This window comes from Somniosus microcephalus, chromosome 14, assembly GCF_052327205.1.
Source record: "Somniosus microcephalus isolate GS21.2 chromosome 14, FLI_Smic_1.0, whole genome shotgun sequence".
NCBI lineage: Eukaryota > Metazoa > Chordata > Chondrichthyes > Squaliformes > Somniosidae > Somniosus > Somniosus microcephalus.
The window spans coordinates 91,146,250-91,166,389 of record NC_141000.1 but is presented as its reverse complement, the minus strand read 5'-3'; the positions used below and the strand labels follow the sequence as shown (position 1 = coordinate 91,166,389).

At 44.4% G+C, this 20,140-nt stretch overlaps 1 protein-coding gene across 1 annotated transcript in view; it reads left to right on the top strand.

The window, feature by feature from the left end:
- Positions 1-19,630, top strand: part of LOC147107692 (zona pellucida-like domain-containing protein 1) — a 37,046-nt gene extending 17,416 nt beyond the window's left edge. The window contains exons 7-11 of the mRNA XM_086006075.1: positions 4,932-5,015; positions 9,041-9,209; positions 9,571-9,685; positions 14,151-14,174; positions 15,992-19,630. Of these exons, the coding sequence (XP_085862201.1) occupies positions 4,932-5,015; positions 9,041-9,209; positions 9,571-9,685; positions 14,151-14,174; positions 15,992-16,137 (538 nt within the window). The 3' untranslated portion in view covers positions 16,138-19,630. The remainder of the gene's footprint in view (positions 1-4,931; positions 5,016-9,040; positions 9,210-9,570; positions 9,686-14,150; positions 14,175-15,991) is intronic.
- The last annotated feature ends 510 nt before the right edge of the window (positions 19,631-20,140 follow it).

Here is a 20,140-nt window from a genome sequence, read left to right as displayed (position 1 = left end):
AGCGAGAGCCAGTCCAGCGGCTGAAACTGTTCGCCATCAACGGGGTGTACCCAGCGCCGGTAGAGCCGAGAGAGCGGGAGAGAAACAGAGCCCGAGCAAGGGGAACTGAGCGAGAGCCAGCCCAGCGGCTGAAACTGTTCGCCGTCAACGGGGTGTACCCAGCGCCGGTTGCCCTGCCGAGAAAAGGGAAAGCACTGAAGCCGACGCGCAGGCTGTGAACCTGAAAGCCAGCGGCCGTCGCCCGTGGGGAAAGTGTACCCCTCCCGCCAGGGGAAGAAACGCGGGAAACCGCCATTAGGCGGAGAAGAAGACAGAAGCGGGGAACCGCCATTGAAGTGGGCGGGGAGAGAAGATAAGCGCGGGAAACCGCCATTTTCGCGGGAACCGCCATCTTGAAGAAAAAAAAAGAAAATTTAAAGAAATAATTCGTGGTGTTATCAGGAAGAGAGGAAGATGCCTAAGCGTGGTAACATCAACGATTTTAATTCCGAGGTAGAAGACTGGGCCATGTATGTGGAACGCATTGAGATCTATTGTGAGGCCAATAAAATAGAAGAAGATGACAAAGCTATAACCTTGCTAAACTCGATGGGCGCAAAGACATACGGGCTCTTGAAGCATCTACTAGCACCAGCTAAACCGGCGGATCAGACTTTCGATGATATTGTGACTGTTCTGAAGGATCACTTGAACCCCACACCATTGATGTTGGCGGAACGATTCAAATTCTATGCGAGAACGCAAAGGAAAGACGAAAGCAACGCAGAATACTTGGTCGAACTGCGTAGACTAGCGAAACACTGCCAGTTTGGAGGGAATCTGACAGAGGCATTGCGAGACAAGTTCGCGTGCGGGTTGTCAAAGGAAGGAACGCAAAAGCGACTACTCGAAGAGAACGACCTTACACTTGACAGGGCTGTCCTTATTGCAGCATCGCACGAAGTCGCAGCGAAGGGAACTGCGGAAATGCAGCTAAAGGCAGCGGCACTCAGTGTGGATCAAATTACCTCGAGTACAACAAAATGCTATCATTGTGGGAAGACAACACACGACCAGAACCAATGCTGGTTTAAGAACCAGGAATGTAGGAAATGTGGCAAACTGGATCACATAGCTAAGGTATGCCGGTCAGGGAAGAAGACCAACAACCAAAGGAAGCCATCACAGGAAAAGTACAACAAGGTACACAAGGTGGCTGAGAAGAGTTCAGACGAACAGAATTCGGACTCAGACCCAAACGGCCAGGAGCTGGGCAGTCTGAGAATTCACAATGTGAGTAAGGAAGCTGACCTACAAACTATCTGGGTCATACTAAAAATAGCTGGAGTCCAAGTGAAAATGGAGTTGGACACTGGATCAGCTCTATCAGTCATAAATCGAAGGGATTACCACCGGCTATTCTCACATATACCCTTAAGAGATACCAAGTTCGTATTGCAGACATACACGGGGCATAAAGTATACCCCATGGGGAAGATAAGAGTCAAGGTGAGAGATGGGGGTAAAGAACACCCAAGAATGAACTTATACGTACTACCTGAGGGAGGACCACCACTTCTGGGACGGGAGTGGATCAAGAAAATAGACATGGAATGGCACTATCTAAAAGCCATAACGAGTGAGGACTCGGTGCAGACAATCAGCTCAGATTCTGAAACGGATGACGATAAGACCAACCCAAATATGAAAGACAAGGCTAAAATGGACTTGCCGACTAAGGTTGGAAGAACGAAGGCATGCATAAAGGCTTATGCTCCAGAGAAGAACAAAGTTTCAGAACAGAACTCCACCGAACAACGACAACATAGTTTGACAGAGAATTCTGAGTCTGTTCAGTTTACGGACATATCCATGACTGACGAACACCGAGCTCGGACTCAACTTTATTTCAAATTACGACAGCAAGTAGAACAAGTGAGTTACCGTCTCGAACAAGAGATGAAAACAATGAAAAAGTTCTATGACACCGAATGGGAGAATCTGGAAAGACAACAGAAGCAGCTAGCTCAAGCAGAGAGCGACCATAGAGCCATTGTGACCAATTACCGATCATATCTCCCTTATGCTGTTCAGGAGTTAGAATATTTGCAGGAAGGAGCAAATGAAGAGGAATCTTCAGGAAGCCAGGATTTTATTCCCGTTCTTCTCTACGACTCCTTACAAGCAGAGTTTGAGAAGTTGAAGGAACAGTATGAACAGGCCCAGGCTACAATCCTGGAGGGGATTAACTCGGCAACCTCCGAAAAGCTAGTTTCAGTAGAAGCATATGAGCAACTAAAGGTTGAACATGAGCAAGAAGTCCAAAGGCTGCAGGAAATTCTTGATGAGCTCAAGGCCAAGACAGACTCATCGGTAGAAGTTCCATCCATAAATGAGAAATTAGAGGTGAAAGACATGGCAGAACATGAAAGACAAGATGTCCAAGAACTCATAAAAATATTGAAGGAAACCCAAGACAAATATGAGGCGGCAATGACCGAGGTTCAACAACTTGAAGAACAGATTCAACTGGGAATCCTTTCAGTGGAAGAAAAGGAAACTGTAAGAAACACAGAAACTGTAAGAATGGCCCCTGAACATGAGCTAGAGAGCATCAAGGCGCAACTTCTCCGAGCGCTGAAAGCCAAAGTACAAGAGGAAAAGAAGGTGAAAGCATTGGAGGAAAAGGTGGATGAAATGGAGAAGACTCTGATCCACAGTGTTCCCGTGGAAGAGTTAACGGTCAGCCAACTCCTTCATATGCTGAGGGACAAGACTCTGCAATGGGAACAATCTGAACACGAGCTTCAATCTTCAAAGGGAAGGAGTTCGGAGCTCTCAAAAGTTATGGAAATAGCTGAGGTTGCAACACAGATTTTACTGGGATGCCAAAAGTACGCTGAATCACGTCTATGTGAACAACAGAATGTTGAAACAGCTGCTCCAGTAGAAGGATTGAATAGCCCGATCAATCAATCCCCGATGGAAGGGGAAGTATTGAAATCACAAATGAGGTCATTAGTGAAGGATTTGCAGGAAACCCAGGAAGAGCGGGATGAATATGAACGCATGAAGAAGTCTCTTCAGGAAAGATGTCTAGGGAGGGAACAACAGTCGGCTAACGTCCAGTTGGGTAAGGAAGAAGTAGCAGGCCCTCTCGCTAGACTAGTTCAGGATGACACCGAATATTACCATGACCTGTTGAGTGACACGGAATATTACGAGGACTTGGTCTGCCCAGCTTGTGATGAAAACTCCCAAAGTGCAGAAATCAGGATGAAGCACTTAAAGTCTAAGGAACATAGGGAGATGGTGGCGCTACAGCTGGCAGCTGATAAGGGAGCCCCGAGAGTCTCCAAGAAGCAGAAAAGAAAAAGACGAAGCAGAAGGTGATAACCATCTAAATCATTATCACTTCTACCAGATCATGTACGTGGGCCCTACGAAGGGAGCCAAATCAGTTGGCAAGTAGGAAAACTTACCAAGGCAGTCCAGCTGTTTGTAAAAGTCAGCACTACTGGTTCAGCAGGACGGAAGTTCAAGCTGTTAAGTCAAGGGAAAGACTATTGGATGAGTCACGCTAGCAATGTGAACCGGCTACACCACAGAGATGTTGTTCAGACCGAGTCAAGACCAGAGACTGAATCTGTGAACTGTTCCCGCAGAGACTGAATCTGTAAACTGTTTCCCGCATAGATTATACCTGTGAATTGTTTTACATGAAGTTGAATATATGTTATGTTTAATGGGGGACTAAGTATGTTGTAAGCTAAAAAGGGAGGATTGTAGTGTATGTATCCGTCTACCTTTAAGAAAACCATTGTATGTAACCGTTCACCTTTAAGAGAACTATTTTAGGTGTGGCACTACTTTGTTGGCTTCTGTATACTGTAATACCGACGGTGACCACACCGGTATATAAGTGCTGTGTCAGGATTTATTTGGCAGATTCGCCCTGACCTTCGAATAGTAAAGTCCTGTTTTAAGTTACTCTGGTAGTCTGTGTATTAATTAACTAAACAACCCACAGACTTTACACCTCCTTTGCGTCTCGTGTGGCGCAAAGGCTAACAGGGCGCAAAGGCATATTTGCCCGGGCGTGGCGCTGACCTTGCCTCCCGCCAGATTCGACAGGAGGTTAGCGGCGGTGCTATGAGGTTGCGCCCCAATCTCCTGCGCCTGGAGATCATGATGTCATCTCCAGACGCATCGCCCCGGTAGCACCCCGGCACAAAAATTCCCCTTCGCCCCCTGTAGCAGCGGCAGGCAATGGCAGCGACTGCTGCAGGGGACGCAAGCAGGGCGGGCGGCCGCTAGCGGGGGCGCCATTTAAAGGTGAGGTGGCTGGCCGCCTTGAAACAAATGTTGGATTTTTCTTTAACTTTTTTTTGTGCCTCCGGACGTGGGATCCGTGCCGCGATCGGTCAGCCCGGCAGGCTGCTTGAGTGCCCGGCTGATCGCGCGGCACCCCCGCTCCCCGATGGTCCAGGTAAGTTTTAAAAAAACTGCAGAGTTTGCAGCATGGGGCCCTTCCCTTTAATTCAGGGAAGAGCCCCTGCAACGCGGTAGCACTACGCATCCCCAGTGCGTGACGCTGCTGAGCCGTGCACCCCGGGTCATGAACTTCCCACCTCTTGCGCTCCAAGAAGGAAATGGAGCGCTTGATTTAACATTCCACTTCCATCTTGGAGCAAAAAAATGGGAATTTCAGAGAGGCTGGAAGAGGTTAGCGCCCGACGCTAACTTTTCCAGCTTTTCTGATTTAGCGCCCCAAACGGGGCTTGAGGGGAATTTCTAGCCCTAAGTGTTTACTTGCTGTCAGGAGGATACAAAATTCACTGGGCAATTTAAAAGTAGGCAAACAGAAAGTAGAGGAAAGACATAACCTGCTCTTTGTGAAAATTCTCATACGCTTGCTTCATATTTATCATAACTGATCTTCCACCACACAGGTTCAATGTCCTTCTTGATCGCTGCTATACTTCAACCTCACCATATCACTCAAATTCTTCCCAAACTTATGATCTCTTCATTGGGTGAGTATTCCAAATCTAAAAGCTTATATTACCTTTTGGTCCAATTTAATTTCTTCCCATCGGTTTGAGAAAGAAAGGAATTGACGGGGAAAAAATGTCCTCTTGTATGAAGTTCGGAATGAGACAAGGTAATTCAGCCCATGTAGAGCAGCTGCTCCAAATATTTCCATCCCCTCCCTACCTTGACCCCAAGCCCATAAAATGGTGCGGCATTATTTACCTAAAGTAGGCACCACTGATTCTCCTTAGGAGAGAGCTTTCTAATTTAAGCACTGATGAAGCAAATGATCAGTAAGTGATCATAGTAAACAGCGGCACCCAAGTTTATCTTCCAGTGGTGGGGTAGACACAATCATTTATTTAGTTAGGGAGGAAAGGGGAGAAACACAATGCTGTTGTCTCTCCAAGATTCCCTTGTGGCATCCATAGGTCAGTTTTCCAATAATGGTAATCATCATAACCAAATTGGAGACAAGCCAAAACCAATTTCTTGCTCTGTGTTGGAGAAAAAGTTAATGGACCATTAGATAAGTTGGCATATGTCCAGGTTTATCAGCATGCTATCCCAAGCTCAGGAAATAGTTTCCAATAGCTGCATTTTGGGGGGTGGGTTTCTTTCCAATACTTTCTTTCGTTATTCAGCTGGCATTTAAATAGCACCATATAAAGCGTTAAGGATGGGAATTCCTTTGGGAGTTCTAATAGCATAGCACTGCATGATTCATGAGTAATTTATGAGAAGTCAACAAATGCAGGTGCAACAACACCTAAAATGTTTTTCAACCACCATCCCTACACCAGAATCTGTGTTTATAGATCTGGACAAGTCAGAAAAGATCTGTCTTTGGGGCCTCTGCTTCACAAGAGAAGTTCCTACAGAGCTGTACCATCTGGTGAATTTGACCTGCAGGCAACATTGGAACAAGGATTGCTCTTCATATTGAAGGGAAGGTTATCGCAGGATGAAGTCTTCAAGTTATTTCATCCTTCACTACACCATAGGGAGCATCTGCCATATCAACTGTATCAGCAAGTGACAAGAGCTATGTCTGCAAGGGACAATGTCTTCATCACTTTTCCTGTGTAAAGGAGCCATTAGTTTGATAAGGTATAGAGCTTTCACCAGGTGGCAGGGTACCCTGGAGTGCAGCACATTGTAGATGTGATCCACGTGAGCATTAGAGCTCCTAATAACAACCCCATGTCTACATGAACATGCACTCAACTAAGGTTTAGGTGTTGTCAAGGTCCATTAAAGTGATTGGCAGAAGAACCAAAGCCGACATGAGGAAAAACTTTTTTACGCAGTGAGTGATTGTGATCTGGAATGCACTGCCTGAAAGGGTGGTGGAGGCAGATTCAATCATGGCTTTCAAAAGAGAATTGGATAAGCACCTGCAGGAATAAAATTTGCAGGGCTACCAGGAAAGAGTGGGGCATTGGGACTAGCTGACGTGCTCTTGCACAGAGCTGACACGGGCTCGACGGGCCGAATGGCCTCCTTCTGTGCTGTAACCATTCTATGATTCTATGATTATTCAAGATGCATCAATGATGGCTTTCATTGTAAAAAAGCCCATGTTATCTACATTTTTGGAAGGAGAGGAAACAGTGGGCTGATGGCTTTTAGGAAACCAGGCCCCTGTAAACATAGCAGCTGAATGACTGCACTGGGAGACATTCAAACAACAGAGAACTGCCTTAAGCTAGAGCTGTTCCTCAGCCATCAACTCCACCTGCAAGAAAAGTGTGCCTCCAACTATGGCATAATATGTGCAAAAGAGCAATAGTTGTGTGCAATGCTTGAAATGGTGCCTCCCACTAGATGTCAAATTCCCAACTTGGGTTTGTGCAATGCTTAATGGGCTCCATAAGAAGTATGTGCAAAGCCTTCTTCCCCTCACCATTCTCCTGATGATGATGCCCAGGTTGTATGACAACTGAGAAACCTGTACGTAGAGTGGATTATAGTGAGCGAAGCTCTGTGCAGTAGCTGATCTCACTGTCCTGTCCATACAGACCATTATCCGCTGGTGAGGAGCGCCTTAACAAGAGGACTAGTAGGCATGGATGCAGCATGTTGTGAGGTGCCAGAATGAAAGTTCTCAGACTGAACCCAGTTATGGCCAAAGTGACTCCAGCCTAGTGCCAGGGCTGTACCACAGCACTGGGTAGATAACAGGCAATAGCCCTGCGGCACCACTGTAGACCAGATATTAAGTCCAATTATTGACCAGAACCCTCCTAGATTGATTGCCAACTCAGGCTCATGACATCAATCTCCCCAAATCAAATTTTACTCCCAGACCGGGAAGTGGTGGCAGGATCCAGTTACCCTTTACCTGATGGGGGCAGACATTTCCCTGCCCCGGAGATGCAGGTTCACCCGCCCCCCTCCACCCACCCACCCTCAACCCCTGCTGTTCCTAGCTAAGCAGGTAGGGGGAGCCTATTTTCTCACTCATTCATGGAAAGCCATACATGGCCCTTACTCAATTCTCCTGTTACCAGCAAATTGATACCTTACTGACAGCCAGGTCCAAGGAACTTGGCTGACAACATTGACTCTGTCCGCACCCTCCCTCTATGCAGCTTCCACCTGTGCTTTTACCGGGGAGTGTCCTTCAGCCCCAAATAGGGCCACTCTCAATTGGTCCACTTTCTGCTTCAGGATTCCAAGGGGGAAAAATTCAGTTGTTTGCACCTCCTGTTAGCGCCTTAAGAGGGCGCTAATGGGGCACAAAGCAACTAGCGCCTGTGCGCTGCGATGCTTGCGCCGCTCGCGAAATTAACCAGACATTTTGTGGCGGTGCTAAACACTACTGCCACGATCTCCTGCGCCGGCAGATTGTGACGTCAGTCAAGTACGCAACACCCCGGTAGCGCCCCGGACCGGATATTGAGTGGCGCCCCCTGCCTTACCGCCTGCCGCTAGCAATGACAGGTTGAGGGGAGCGTTTTGCAGTCAGGAAGGGACTGGGGGAGCGCTATTTAAAGGCAACCACTTCCTGCCTTTTTTTGTTGGTGACATTTTTGCACCACGTATTCTGAGAGAGAGAGAGAGAGACCTCTGGAGAGATTCAATGCTGTGTGAAGGAGTTTTGCATACTGAGCAGCACTTTGCAGGTTCATTTTGATTTGCCCTTCCTTGTATTTATTTAGAAGAGACTGTGGGGGCTGCACTCTGAGCTCTTTCCCTGGGTCTCTCCATTGCTCTTTCCAGCAGATTTGATGTCCAGGTCTCTCCAGGCCGAGATTCAAGGCTGCAATGAGCAGGATGTGGATTGAGAGCAAAATCAACCCTCCCCTTTAAGATCAAAACAGAAAATGCTGGAGAAACTCAGCAGGTCAAGCAGCATCTGTGAAGAGAGAAACAGAGTTAACGTTTCAGGTCGATGACCTTTCGTCAGAACTCCCCTTTAAGAACTGGCCGGCGCCAGTGTGTCTGTGTTCCATTGCTGACTGACATCACATGAGCTTCGCCAGCGCTCTGAGGTAGCGCCTCGCTCCTCGGCCTTTGCGCCTTAAGACAGGTGTGAAGCGCCTGATTTAGCACTCCAATCACCACCAGGGGCGATAAAAGCCAAGTTTGCAGTCGGAGGCGATAATTAGCGCCATGCGCTAAACTTTGCGCACAGCCGATAATGGCGCCCCAAACGGGGCGATACTGAATTTTTCCCCCCAAATGTTTAATATTGAAAGGAAGCATGCCTCCACTGTGCCATTGTGAACAACTAGTCCATGTTTCAACCACCACCACAACTTCCCTTTAAATAGCGAGCTACAGTTGTTTAAAATATGCTTCCTTACCTAATTTTATACTCCTCAGCCAAGTTCTCTCGGTAAGCCTTTTATATGCCAGTAAACTATTCAAATGAGGGGGAGAAACTTCCATCACAAAACTCGGCATCATTTCCTTCTGAGCTGCCAGTACAGAAGGGCCAGCTCAACCCCATTTTTGCAGGACTCAAGATCAGGGCTTTATTGTTGAAACTTTAGCTTAAACCATTTATTTGACTTTATAGATGCAATAAAGAACAGCAGACCAACATAGAGTCCAACGGGGAGGATCAGTTTGCGAGGTTCTACTTTGAGGCGTTCCGCTTCACCGAGCACCGAAACCTGTCTGTCTCTACCTTCTATCTACACTGCATTACACGTCTCTGTGCACAAGCTGCTTGCAAAGACTTTAGTGTAAGTGCAAAGCATATTTATTTTGATTTTTTAATAGAAAAATAGGATCCAAAATTCCAGGGTTCCTGCTCTACTGGCCGAAGTACGATGGAGCGGGACTCTTGGCTGTCTGCAGCCAAAGATATGGGCCACGTCCCAAATTGCATGGGCAGGATCATTTACATAATCTGAGCAGATGGCCTGCACCTGTGTGGACAAAATTATTTGATATATATCTGTAGCCTTGTAGTATATTTGTAACTGAAGATTAAAGCAGTAGAGATGTGGAAGCAGGGGGTGCATTTACGATCAGCTGCTCTTTTCCACTTTTAGTTACAGAAAACTTTATTTGTATCACTTTTTCTTTTTGCTTCACCTTTAGCAATGCAGCAGGAAAAAAAGAGAAGCGCCAGTCATACGTACTACCCCAGTACCAGATACATTGTCTGATCCTTCAGTAATTACCTCCAAGATAATCAAGACCAAGAATGACAATGGTATGTCTTCTTTCATTCAATTTTAATTAATATACACAACAACAACAATTTATATTTATATAGCACCTTTGACGTAATAAAACGTCCCAAGGCACTTCACAGAGAAAAGAAATTTGACACCAAGCCATATAAGATTTTTTTTTATTCGTTCCTGGGATGTGGGCATCGCTTCAAAGGTCAACATTTATTGACCTTATGTTGGAGGGAGGGTCATTGATGAAGCAGCTGAAGATGATTGGGCCTAAGACACTGCCCTGAGGAACTCCTGCAGCGATGTCCTGGGGCTGAGATGATTGACCTCTAACCACCACAACCATCTTCCTTTGTGCTAGGTATGACTCCGGCCAGTTCTGGAGCATATGTTTTCAGCACGACAGCTGGGATGTTATTGGGGCCCATAGCCTTTGCTGTATCCAGTGTGCTCAGCCGTTTCTTGATATCACGTGGCGTGAATCAAAATGGCTGAAGACTGGCTTCTGTGATTGTGGGGACCTCAGGAGGAGGCCGATATGGATCATCTACTCGGCACTTCTGACTGAAGATGGTTGCAAACGATTCAGCCTTGTATTTTGTTAGGGCAGATGACCAAAAGCTTGGTCGAAGAGGTAGGTTTTAAGGAGCATCTTAAAGGAGGAAAGTGAAGTGGAGAGGTGGAGAGATTTAGGGAGGGAATTCCAGAGCTTAGAACCTAGGCAGCTGAAGGCACAACCACCAATGGTGGAACAATTAAAATCGGGGATCACAGAAGTCTAGGGGGATTATAGGGCTAGAGGAGATTACAGGTATAAGGAGGGACAAGGCCATGGAGGTATTTGAAAACAAGGATGAGAATTTTAAAATCGAGGTGTTGTTTAACTGGGATCCAATGTAGGTCAGCAAGCACAGGCGAGACGGGTGGGTGGGCATTGGTGCAAGGTAGGACACGGGCAGCAGAGTTTTGGATGACCTCAAGTTTAAGGAGGGTAGAACTAGGGAGCCTGGCCAGGAGTGCATTGGAATAGTCAAGTCTAGAAGTAATAAAGCCATTGATGTCGATTGCAGCAGTAGATAAGTTGAGGTAAGGGTGGAGACGGGAAATATTACGAAGGTGAAAATGGGCAGTCTTAGTGATACAACGGATATGAGGTAAGAAGCTCAATTCATGATCAATATGACACCAAGGTTGTGAACAGACTTGGTCAGCCTTAGACAGTTGCCACCTTAAAGGGTGGTGGAAGCAGATTCAATAGTAACATTCGAAAGAGATTTGAATAAATGCTTGAAGGAAAATAAATTATAGGGCTATGGGGAAAGGGCAGTGGAATGTGATTAATTGGATAGCTTTTCCAAAGAGCCGGCACAGGTATGATGGGCCAAATGGCCGCCTTCTGTGCTGTATCATTCTATGAGAGAGATTGAATCAGTGGAAAGGCAACGGAGTTTGTGACATGAACCAAAGACAATGGCCTAGAAATTCAGTGGCCTGCGCCACCAGTTTGCGCCCAAAGAGGGCTTTTGCGCCACTGTGCAAACCTACCGCGATATTTAGCGGTGCGCTAATGGCGGCGTTAGCCAGTAGCGCTGCGCCGCCACCGATGACGTCATCGGTGTGCGCAGCGCCCCGCTATCGCCCCGCTGGCCATATTTGGTTGCTGCCGCCTCCCCCGCGCCGGCCGCAAACAGCGACCGGTACACGGGGCCTACCTGTGCCGGTAGTGGGACGAGTTAAGGTGGAGGTGCAGCCGGCCGCTTTTTCGGCGGCCGCCTGCCCGCACCTCCGTCCCCGGCCTCCTACACCTCCCCCCCCCCCGCGGCATTGCCAGCTGTTTCCAGAGAGCCCGGCACTTCTCCTTGGTGCCGGGCTCATTTGCCGGCACTCGCAAGCGGGGATCGCGCTGTTGCAGGCACCTCCCCCTTAAGAGTGAGAGGAAGGCCTGCAGTACCGCAGGCTGCCGTGCCGCAGCGGGTGGCGCTGTGGCACTTTGCACGCCGATATTCAGTTTCAGCGCCCCAAGCGGGGCGCCGAAACCCTTGTTTAGCGGCCGGCTTCCACTTGGGGCGCTGAAACTGAATATCCCGCTGGCGCAAGTGGCTCCGCGCGCAGCGGTAATTGAATTCTAGGCCAATGTCTTCCCGATATTTAATTGGAGGAAATTTCTACTCATCCAGTGCTGGATGTCAGACAAGCAGTCTGATAGTATAGAGACGGTGGAGGAGAGGTAGAGCTGGGTATCATCAGCATACATGTGAAAACTCACGTTGTACCGCCGGATGATGTCACTGAGCGGCAGCATGTAGATGAGAAATAGGGAGGGGGCAAGGATTGATCCCTGGGGGACACCAGAGGTGACAGTGCGGGATCAGGAAGAGAAACCATTGCAGGTGATTCCATGGTTACGGCTGGAATGATAGGAATGAAACCAGGCGAGTGCAGTCCCATCCAGCTGGTCGACGGTGGAGAGGCGTTGGAGCAGAATTTTGTGGTCAACCATGTTGAAGGCTGCAGACAGGTCCAGAAGGACGAGAAGGGTTAGATTACCTTTGTCACAGTCAATTAGGATGTCATTTGTGACCTTGGCAAGAGCAGTTTCAGTCCTGTGGCAGGGGCGGAAGCCTGATTGGAGGGACTCAAACAAAGAGTTCTGGGAAAGATGGGCACGGATTTGGGAGGCGACAACAAGTTCAAGAACTTGAGAGGAAAGAGAGGTTGGAGATGGGGCGATAGTTTGCAAGGTCAAGGGTTGGCTTTTTGAGGAGAGGGTTGATGACGGCAGATTGGAAGGAAAGGGGGACAATACTTGAGAAGAGAGAACTGTTAATAATATCCGCTAACATGGGAGCAGGGAAGGGAAGTTGCATGGTCAGCAATTTAGTAGGCATAATGTTGAGAGAGCTGGAGGTCGGTCTCATTGACAAGATGAGCTTTGAAAGGGCAAGGGGGGAGATAGGAGAGAAATGAGAGAAATATGCAAATTTAGGGTTACGGCAGGGGGGAAAATGGAGATGATGTAAGGTCCGGTAGGTTAGGGGAAGAGAGGGAAGTAGCAGAAGCAGTTGAACAAATGTTGTTAATCTTTTTAACAAAGAAGTCCATGGGCTCCTCACATTTATTGTTGGAGGTGAGGGAAGAGGATGCAGAGGAGGGTGGTTTGAGAACACGGTTAGTGGAGAAGAGAAGCCTGCTGTTATTTTTGAGGTCCTGGATGATGTTAGAGTTTTCGTGATGGAGAGCTGAACCCGATAGTGCTTTATATGATCTAACTACATCTGGTGATGGATGATTAGACCAGTTGTCCGCCAAAGACGTTCAAGTCTGCATCCCTTGGATTTAAGAGAGCGGAGATGAGGGGAATACCAGGAGGAACAACTAGGGTGAGAGACGGAATGATTTTAGTAGGGACAAGGGCATCAAAGGTGGTGGAGAGGGTGTGATTTAGTAGAAATGGCATGAAGAATTGTAGGCCAAAGGCTAGATAGTTGGGAATTAGAAAGTGCAGTGGTAAGGGATCTGAGGGAGAGTTTTTTCCAGGGGCAGATATGAAAAGAAATAGGATTAGGAGGGGAAGGGGAATATGGATAGAGAGTGATATAAGGAACTGGTCAGAGCTTGCCTTATCAGTGATGGTTACGGAGGGGATAGCAAGGCCACGTGAGATGATAAGATCAAGGGGGTGGCCATGTATATGGGTGGGGGAGTTTACATGAAGGGAGAGATTAAGGGAGGAAAGGAGGTAGCGAACTCAGAGGAGAGGGAGCAAGAAGAGTTGAGGTAGAGGTTGAAATCACCGAGGATGGGAAGTCGCTCGGAAGTAGAGAATATATCTCAGTGAGAAAATTGGTGCTATTTTTGGGTGTGCAATACAGAATAAGGATTTTAAAAGAGAGTTGTGAGGGGTGGAACAAAGTGAGATGTTCATACACATAAAATAAAAAGTATGCAGGAGTAATTAACACAAAATTAAACAACAAAATGTTCCACTAGAAGATTGGTGCTGACATTATTCTAAAGACAGGGGAATAAACAGAAAAATAATGAGGCTAATCCTAATCGCATTGTCTTCCCTGATTTTCTCTAACAGCTGGAGCTAATTTTAGTAGAACAGTAGGTATACATTCATTCACTTGTTATATTATGAATTTTGCACCAAATTTTCTCGTGTTTTGGCATAAATCTGGTGTAAAAATCATAATATTGAGTCACTTCAACTTGACTGCACTATCTTCTCCGAAACTCACTCATGATGGTTATCAATGATATTATCAGCTGCAGTCAAGCTGATACAATGGCTCAGAATCTGACAGTTGCACAGTGTCAAGGCGGGTCGATTTTGACTTTTTGGCTGATCACCCGTACTCGTGGTGAAGAGGCAGCCACAATTTTGAGGCAAACAAATTTGGAATTGGTTAACTAATGAATGTAAATTTGGGAGTTTTTACATTAATATTTACTTTATAATGATTTTTGTTTCTGTACTTTTGCCCACAGTGGTGAACACAAATGATGATTCAGGTAAGGGAAACTATTGCTAGAAGCATTTTTAAACGCTTCATAAAAGTATTTTCAAAAAGTTAAGAAAACAAGAGAGATGACAGCAGATGTCAGATATTAAACTGGGATTGGGAACAGCATTGAAACCTAAATGTTACTTATTTATGGTTTCAAAGTCAGTGGACCTTGGCTAACATATGGCATTTTCCCATTGATATTTGCGAGGGTTTAATATTCATTAGGATATGCTTGAGAATGGTCAACTTATTCCTACACTATCAACATGGACACTATTCCCCCATTGTGAACATATAAATCTTGTGATCAATGAATAATTGTTCACATAATTAGAAAAATTGGCAACATCACACATTCAAATTCATTCGGGATCTCTTTATAGATTTTATATCCTAAAGATGGACAGCTGATCTACAGTCCAAAAATATCGTTAACTGTTACGAATTTCAGCCTGCCATTGATATCTTCTTGGGTTCAGTGGTGCCAGTCACTTCCGCAAGTGGTCAGTCTGTGCTACTTTTATGGGACACACATATGACCAACACTGCCCTGTATTTACTTGCACAATAGTATAACCCAGGGACATAACAATAGCATCCCCTTGTGATCTGAACCATATATCCGTGCCTTTCACATAAATGCTTCTTCAATCTCTTCAAAGACAGACTAAGCAAATACATGAGGCCTGATTCTAATTAATATGCTACTTTATTCATAGTAAGATGAACATACAGAGCATAAGTTCTGATTTGACTCACTTAAATCAAACAGTACAACTTGTCTTCATCCAATGATACAAAATAAAAAACACACCATGCTTCTTCATACCAATGGGTCATCTTACTTGACTTAAACAAGATGTCTTCTAATAGTTCCTTCAGCATTTATGACCTCTTAGACCCAGTGAAAGCCTTGGCAGCTTTCTCTTTAAAAATCTCAAAAAGCCATTCTGCCTTCCTGTGTCGCAACTTCCATCTTGAATCTGTCTGTTCACAGTCAAAAATGGATCAAAGACTTTCCAATACAATAGGGTTGACATGTTTTTCGAGTACTGAGAGAGGCTAATGAATTGCTTATTTAGTCTCTAGGAAACTAACAACAAAGCTAGCTCATTAGCATATTAACTACCTATCTCCCAGCCTTTTTTAATTTGTCTGAATACACTATGCTATTAAAATTAACTTTTATTTCCATTTTCCTTTCTGTGGAAAAAATGGTCAAAAAATCCAGAAAAATGATAGTAACGCTATGATTCATCACATTATGAATTCCTGATCTAAACTGTGAAAGTGCCCAGTTGACGCCATAGGAGATCAGATTTAAAAATAAGAAAAAACATTTTTTTTAAAACAGTATCATGGTTGCCATGATTCTCGCATTGACTGGCATGTCTCTGGACATTTTGCTTTGTGTTTTTCTTTTTTTTTGGTTTTCTCCACCAACCCCTCCCCCCCACCCCACTCTTGCCAGGTGGTGGCGGCCCTTTGTTGCCTCTTTTAAATGTCCATTCCAAATATGTAAGCATAGATAATGAATGTTGGCAAACTATTCAACCTTTTGGGGCATCACAATTGAGTCCAATCTTGTCCTCACCTGATATCTGCACACATGTACTTTACAGGGATAGTAGTCCAGGGATGCTGAGGCTGATTGTAGCATCCCAATCAAGTTTGTGATTCAATGTTCATTGCTACATCATTAAATAGCTGTTATCTCGCGTGAGACGCTTGATAACTCACTGCTGTTTGTGTATTACAAGCATGTAGACTGTCATATTTCTCACACATTGTTTAACGTGTTTGGTTTTTTTCCCCCTCCAGCGTCAGCCTTAGCAGCTCAACAAGCTTTAAGTGTGTATACTGGTCTGGGAGTTGGATTGGGAATCTTAGTGGTGATCTGCATTGCCATGATTGCAGGTGGTGTACTGCTGTACCGAAGACTCCAGAAAAAAAGCATCTCAACCTAGGATGGAAAACCCATAAAGAGCAAAAATAAACAAATTTCTTCCACTGCAGACTTTGTACAACATTCAGACTTTTAATAGTGCTTTCTAAATTAGATATGTTGGGCTCTATTTTATCTTCACTAGCAATACAAGCCATATTTTGTAATGTATATCAATACAGACATGTTTTTTTATGCCATTAGTAATGAAAAACATAATTTTTATTCATTTTAACTGCACCTATGCTGTGTTGTAACACATTGAAGAGGAGAGTATTTGCATACATCTAGCTAAAGAGAACAGAGTCTTTCTGTGTGCAATTAATTTCATTCACTTCAGAAAAAGGTATAAAGCACAAGGCCACAAAATATTGGTTAAAAATTACTCTTGAATGATCCCGTGATTTAAATATTTTGTTAAAATATGTCTGGTGAATTGGGTAGCTTAAATTACCGCTTCTCAAAGTTGTTATTTCTTAGCCACAGTGGTGTCTTCTCCGTCTATTGTTATTGAATGTTGTCTTTTTGACATAACTTGCAAACAGGGGGCAGATACAGAGTAATGTTGTGATGCAAATGAGTAAAACTGTAAACTTGTGCAAGCATGATTTCCACACAACCTTAGCTGACATTTTAGTAGTGTAGAATGAAAAATAAAATCAGAACTGCTCCAATGGCTTAGTGTGTATACAGCTCCGTTTGGTTATTAAGTCAAATGAAGCAGAACAATTCCAATTTTAAACCCTGGTCTATGCTGTTTTAGCTGAGCTCAGCCTGGGTGTTGGTTGGGGGCACCACAGTTGGCAATAGAGGTGACCCTGGGCTTGGCAGGGGAAAATCAACAAGACATCCAACATTGCTATCCAGTGACTCCTGCTAGAAAGTGACCCTAAGTGGATGTCAGGTGAGGACAGGATTTGGCACTGTCTCGCCTCGCACATGAAGAATCGCCACTTTAGTGGGTACCCATGGAACCATGCTCCAGCATGATTCATGACCTTCAGGAGAGGGGAAAAGGAAGGAAAATTCGGGGGGGGAAAGATAAAATCAGACCCATTAACTCTTTGAGGGTGAATTTCTATATACTGTAACAAAAAGCATATGCGTTGAAATTTGGTTATTTTTCAGCAGTTTGATTGTATAAGTCATAAAATTTTGTTGTAATCATGTAGTTCTGAATTCATTTGTTGATGTGGAACAGTTTTAGCAATCAAGTAAACTCCAGGAAATACATGGCATTAAATTATACAGGCCAGTTGGGGAGATGTGCCCAGTGTAGCTTGGAAGCAGCGAATATTTGAACATCAGGCAAGACAGAGCATATGACTTTAAAGGAAATAAAAACAGAAAATGCTGGAAATACTCAGCAGGTCAGGCAGCATCTGTAGAGAGAGAGAAACAGAGTTAAAGGAACCTTTAAAGGAATCTCCCCGATTTTCTGATATTCATTGCACCCGGGTGATCCCGTGTACCTGGATGCAGACCCAGGAAAATCTCCCCTTATATGTTTCCCAGATCATAGACTAAAGTGGAGGTAAATTTGGCCAAATTCAGATTTTTGAAAACTGTCATGTTTAGAGTGCAAAACAAATAAGAATTTTTAGGAAAAGAAAAACCCAAAAAGCCCATCACTTTTTGATAGATCAGCACTACTACCTGCTTTCTCACTGTATTCCTCAATCCATTCTCTGCAGAATCACATCTCTTAAACTTCCTGAGTGCATTTATGCTGTCTGCTCCAATGATGTTCTCTTTTATTCTTATCCACCCTGAATTGCATCTGCCATCTTTTGGCTCAGTTGCCTAAAAGATTTAAATCCATCGAATCTGGTTGCATTTTTCCTCATTATGTGATCTACGTCCTACTTTTGTATCAACCACACACTTCAATATTTCTAGTCAAGCAAACAAATATATAAACATACAAAAAAGGTCAGGAAAAGACCTTCTGTCCATGAAGCCACCCCATTCAGCCATGTACACCATCAACCTATCTCCCTAGCCATGCAATCTCTTAGGAAAGGTGCAAAAGTTGAGGCCAATTTGGTAAAAAATTTGGGAAATTCCTCTCTGACTCTCTGAGACAATCAAGAAACCTAAGGCCAATTTAGTAAATAATCTGTGTAATTCCTCTCTGACTTCCTAAGCCAATCAAGAAAGCTCCAAGAGAATATGGTAAGTTGTGAATTTCACCATTCCCAACTCCCCTGCAGCTTACCTTTAATGGGCTTTTGGATGAGACGTTAAGCTGAGGCCCTGTCTGCCTTCTCAGGTGGATGTAAAAGATCCCATGACATTATTTTGAAGAGCAGGGGAGTTCTCCCCAGTGTCCTGTCCAATATTTATCCCTCAATCAACATCCCTAAAATAGATTACTTGGTCATTATCACATTGTTGTTTGTGGGAGCTTGCTGTGCACAACTTGGCTGGTGCATTTCCTACATTGCAATAGTGATTACACTTCAAAAAATAAAGTGCTTTAGGACGTCCTGAGGTTATCAAAAGTGCAAGTCTTTCTTTTGTTCTTTACCTCTATAACTTGAAATTACCTTTTCTCTCAAGGAGTTATCCAGCTCCCTTTCGAAGGAGCATGGGTAATCCAAACCCACCACATGCCTCAGTAATCCATTGCCAAGGGGAGCAACTCTGTGAAAAGACATAGTTGCTAATATTTTATCTAACTCTTTGGCTACATATTTTCTATACATAGTTCTCTCATTCCTATCTACCTAAAATAACTTATCCAAATTGAAAGAACATAAACCTTTCATCATTTTAAAAACCTCAATCATATCCCCATTAAACCTACATTTCTCCAATGAAAATAATCCCAACTGATCAAGCCTATCCTGATAATTAACAGTCCTAAGACTGAACATTTTCATTACCCTCATTTGTACTTTTATCCAGGGCCTCCATATTCTTTGCTATGAACGGGGTCCAAAACTGGAAATAATACACCAAGTGCAGCCACACCAAGGCCTTGTATAGCCTGAGTACAGTATCTTAGGTTTATAGTCTAGTATCCTAGCAATACCACCCAAAACTCTATTTGCCTTCTCAGTGTCCTTGTCACACTGTTTGTGAACCTTCTCCATAACCTTTAGTGGATGTCACTGCATGGTATACACAGCCCTGGAATTTCCCAGACCCAAATGCATAAAACTGCATTTATCCACACATGGACAATTCTGTGTATGAATACGTCATTAATTATATATTAAAAACAGTATGGATTCCAAGACTGAGACCTGCTTTATTCCACTTCTAACCTCATTTGACCAATTTAAATTACTTTCTGCTTCCTGTTTTTAAGCCAATTATTTATCCAGTAACTTATTTTCCTTCCTTTCCACGAATCCTTACCATATCCATTATTTGCCAGTGTAGAACAATGTCAAAAGCTTTCTGAAAATCTCAGAATGTAATATCAACTACATTTCCCCTTCTCATCATGTCAGTAAAGCTTGAAAAACTCTTCACAGATTAGCTAAACGTGACTTTTTTCTGAATCCACGTTGACTGGCCTTTAAAAAGTTATGTTTTCTTCGATCATTACAAAGACTCTTCCTGTAGATGTTAAACATTTTCTTCTATAGTCTTCAGATATTTTATGACCCTTCTTCACATAACAGTTGGCCACTTTCCAACTTCAGGAATCCAAATTTGTCAAAATTGGATTAATTTACAAAGGAATCTGAGATCCATAAGAACATAAGAAATAGGAGCAGGAGTAGGCCAATCGGCCCCTCGAGCCTGCTCCACCATTCAATAAGATCATGGCTGATCTGATCCTAACCTCAAATCTTCTATCACTCTCCATCCACCAAAGTCCATGTGATCTCCCGCGAGAGGCGAAAAGCCAGATAAAAGACCCAATGGCTAATTTGGGAGAAAAAAATCTGGGAAATTCCTCTCCAACCCATCTAGGCGATCGAAACTCGTCCAGGAGATCACTCTGTCCCTATATTTTCTACAGTACTTACCTTCTGTAAAGGCGATCTCCACCCCAGCCAGGAGCAGGA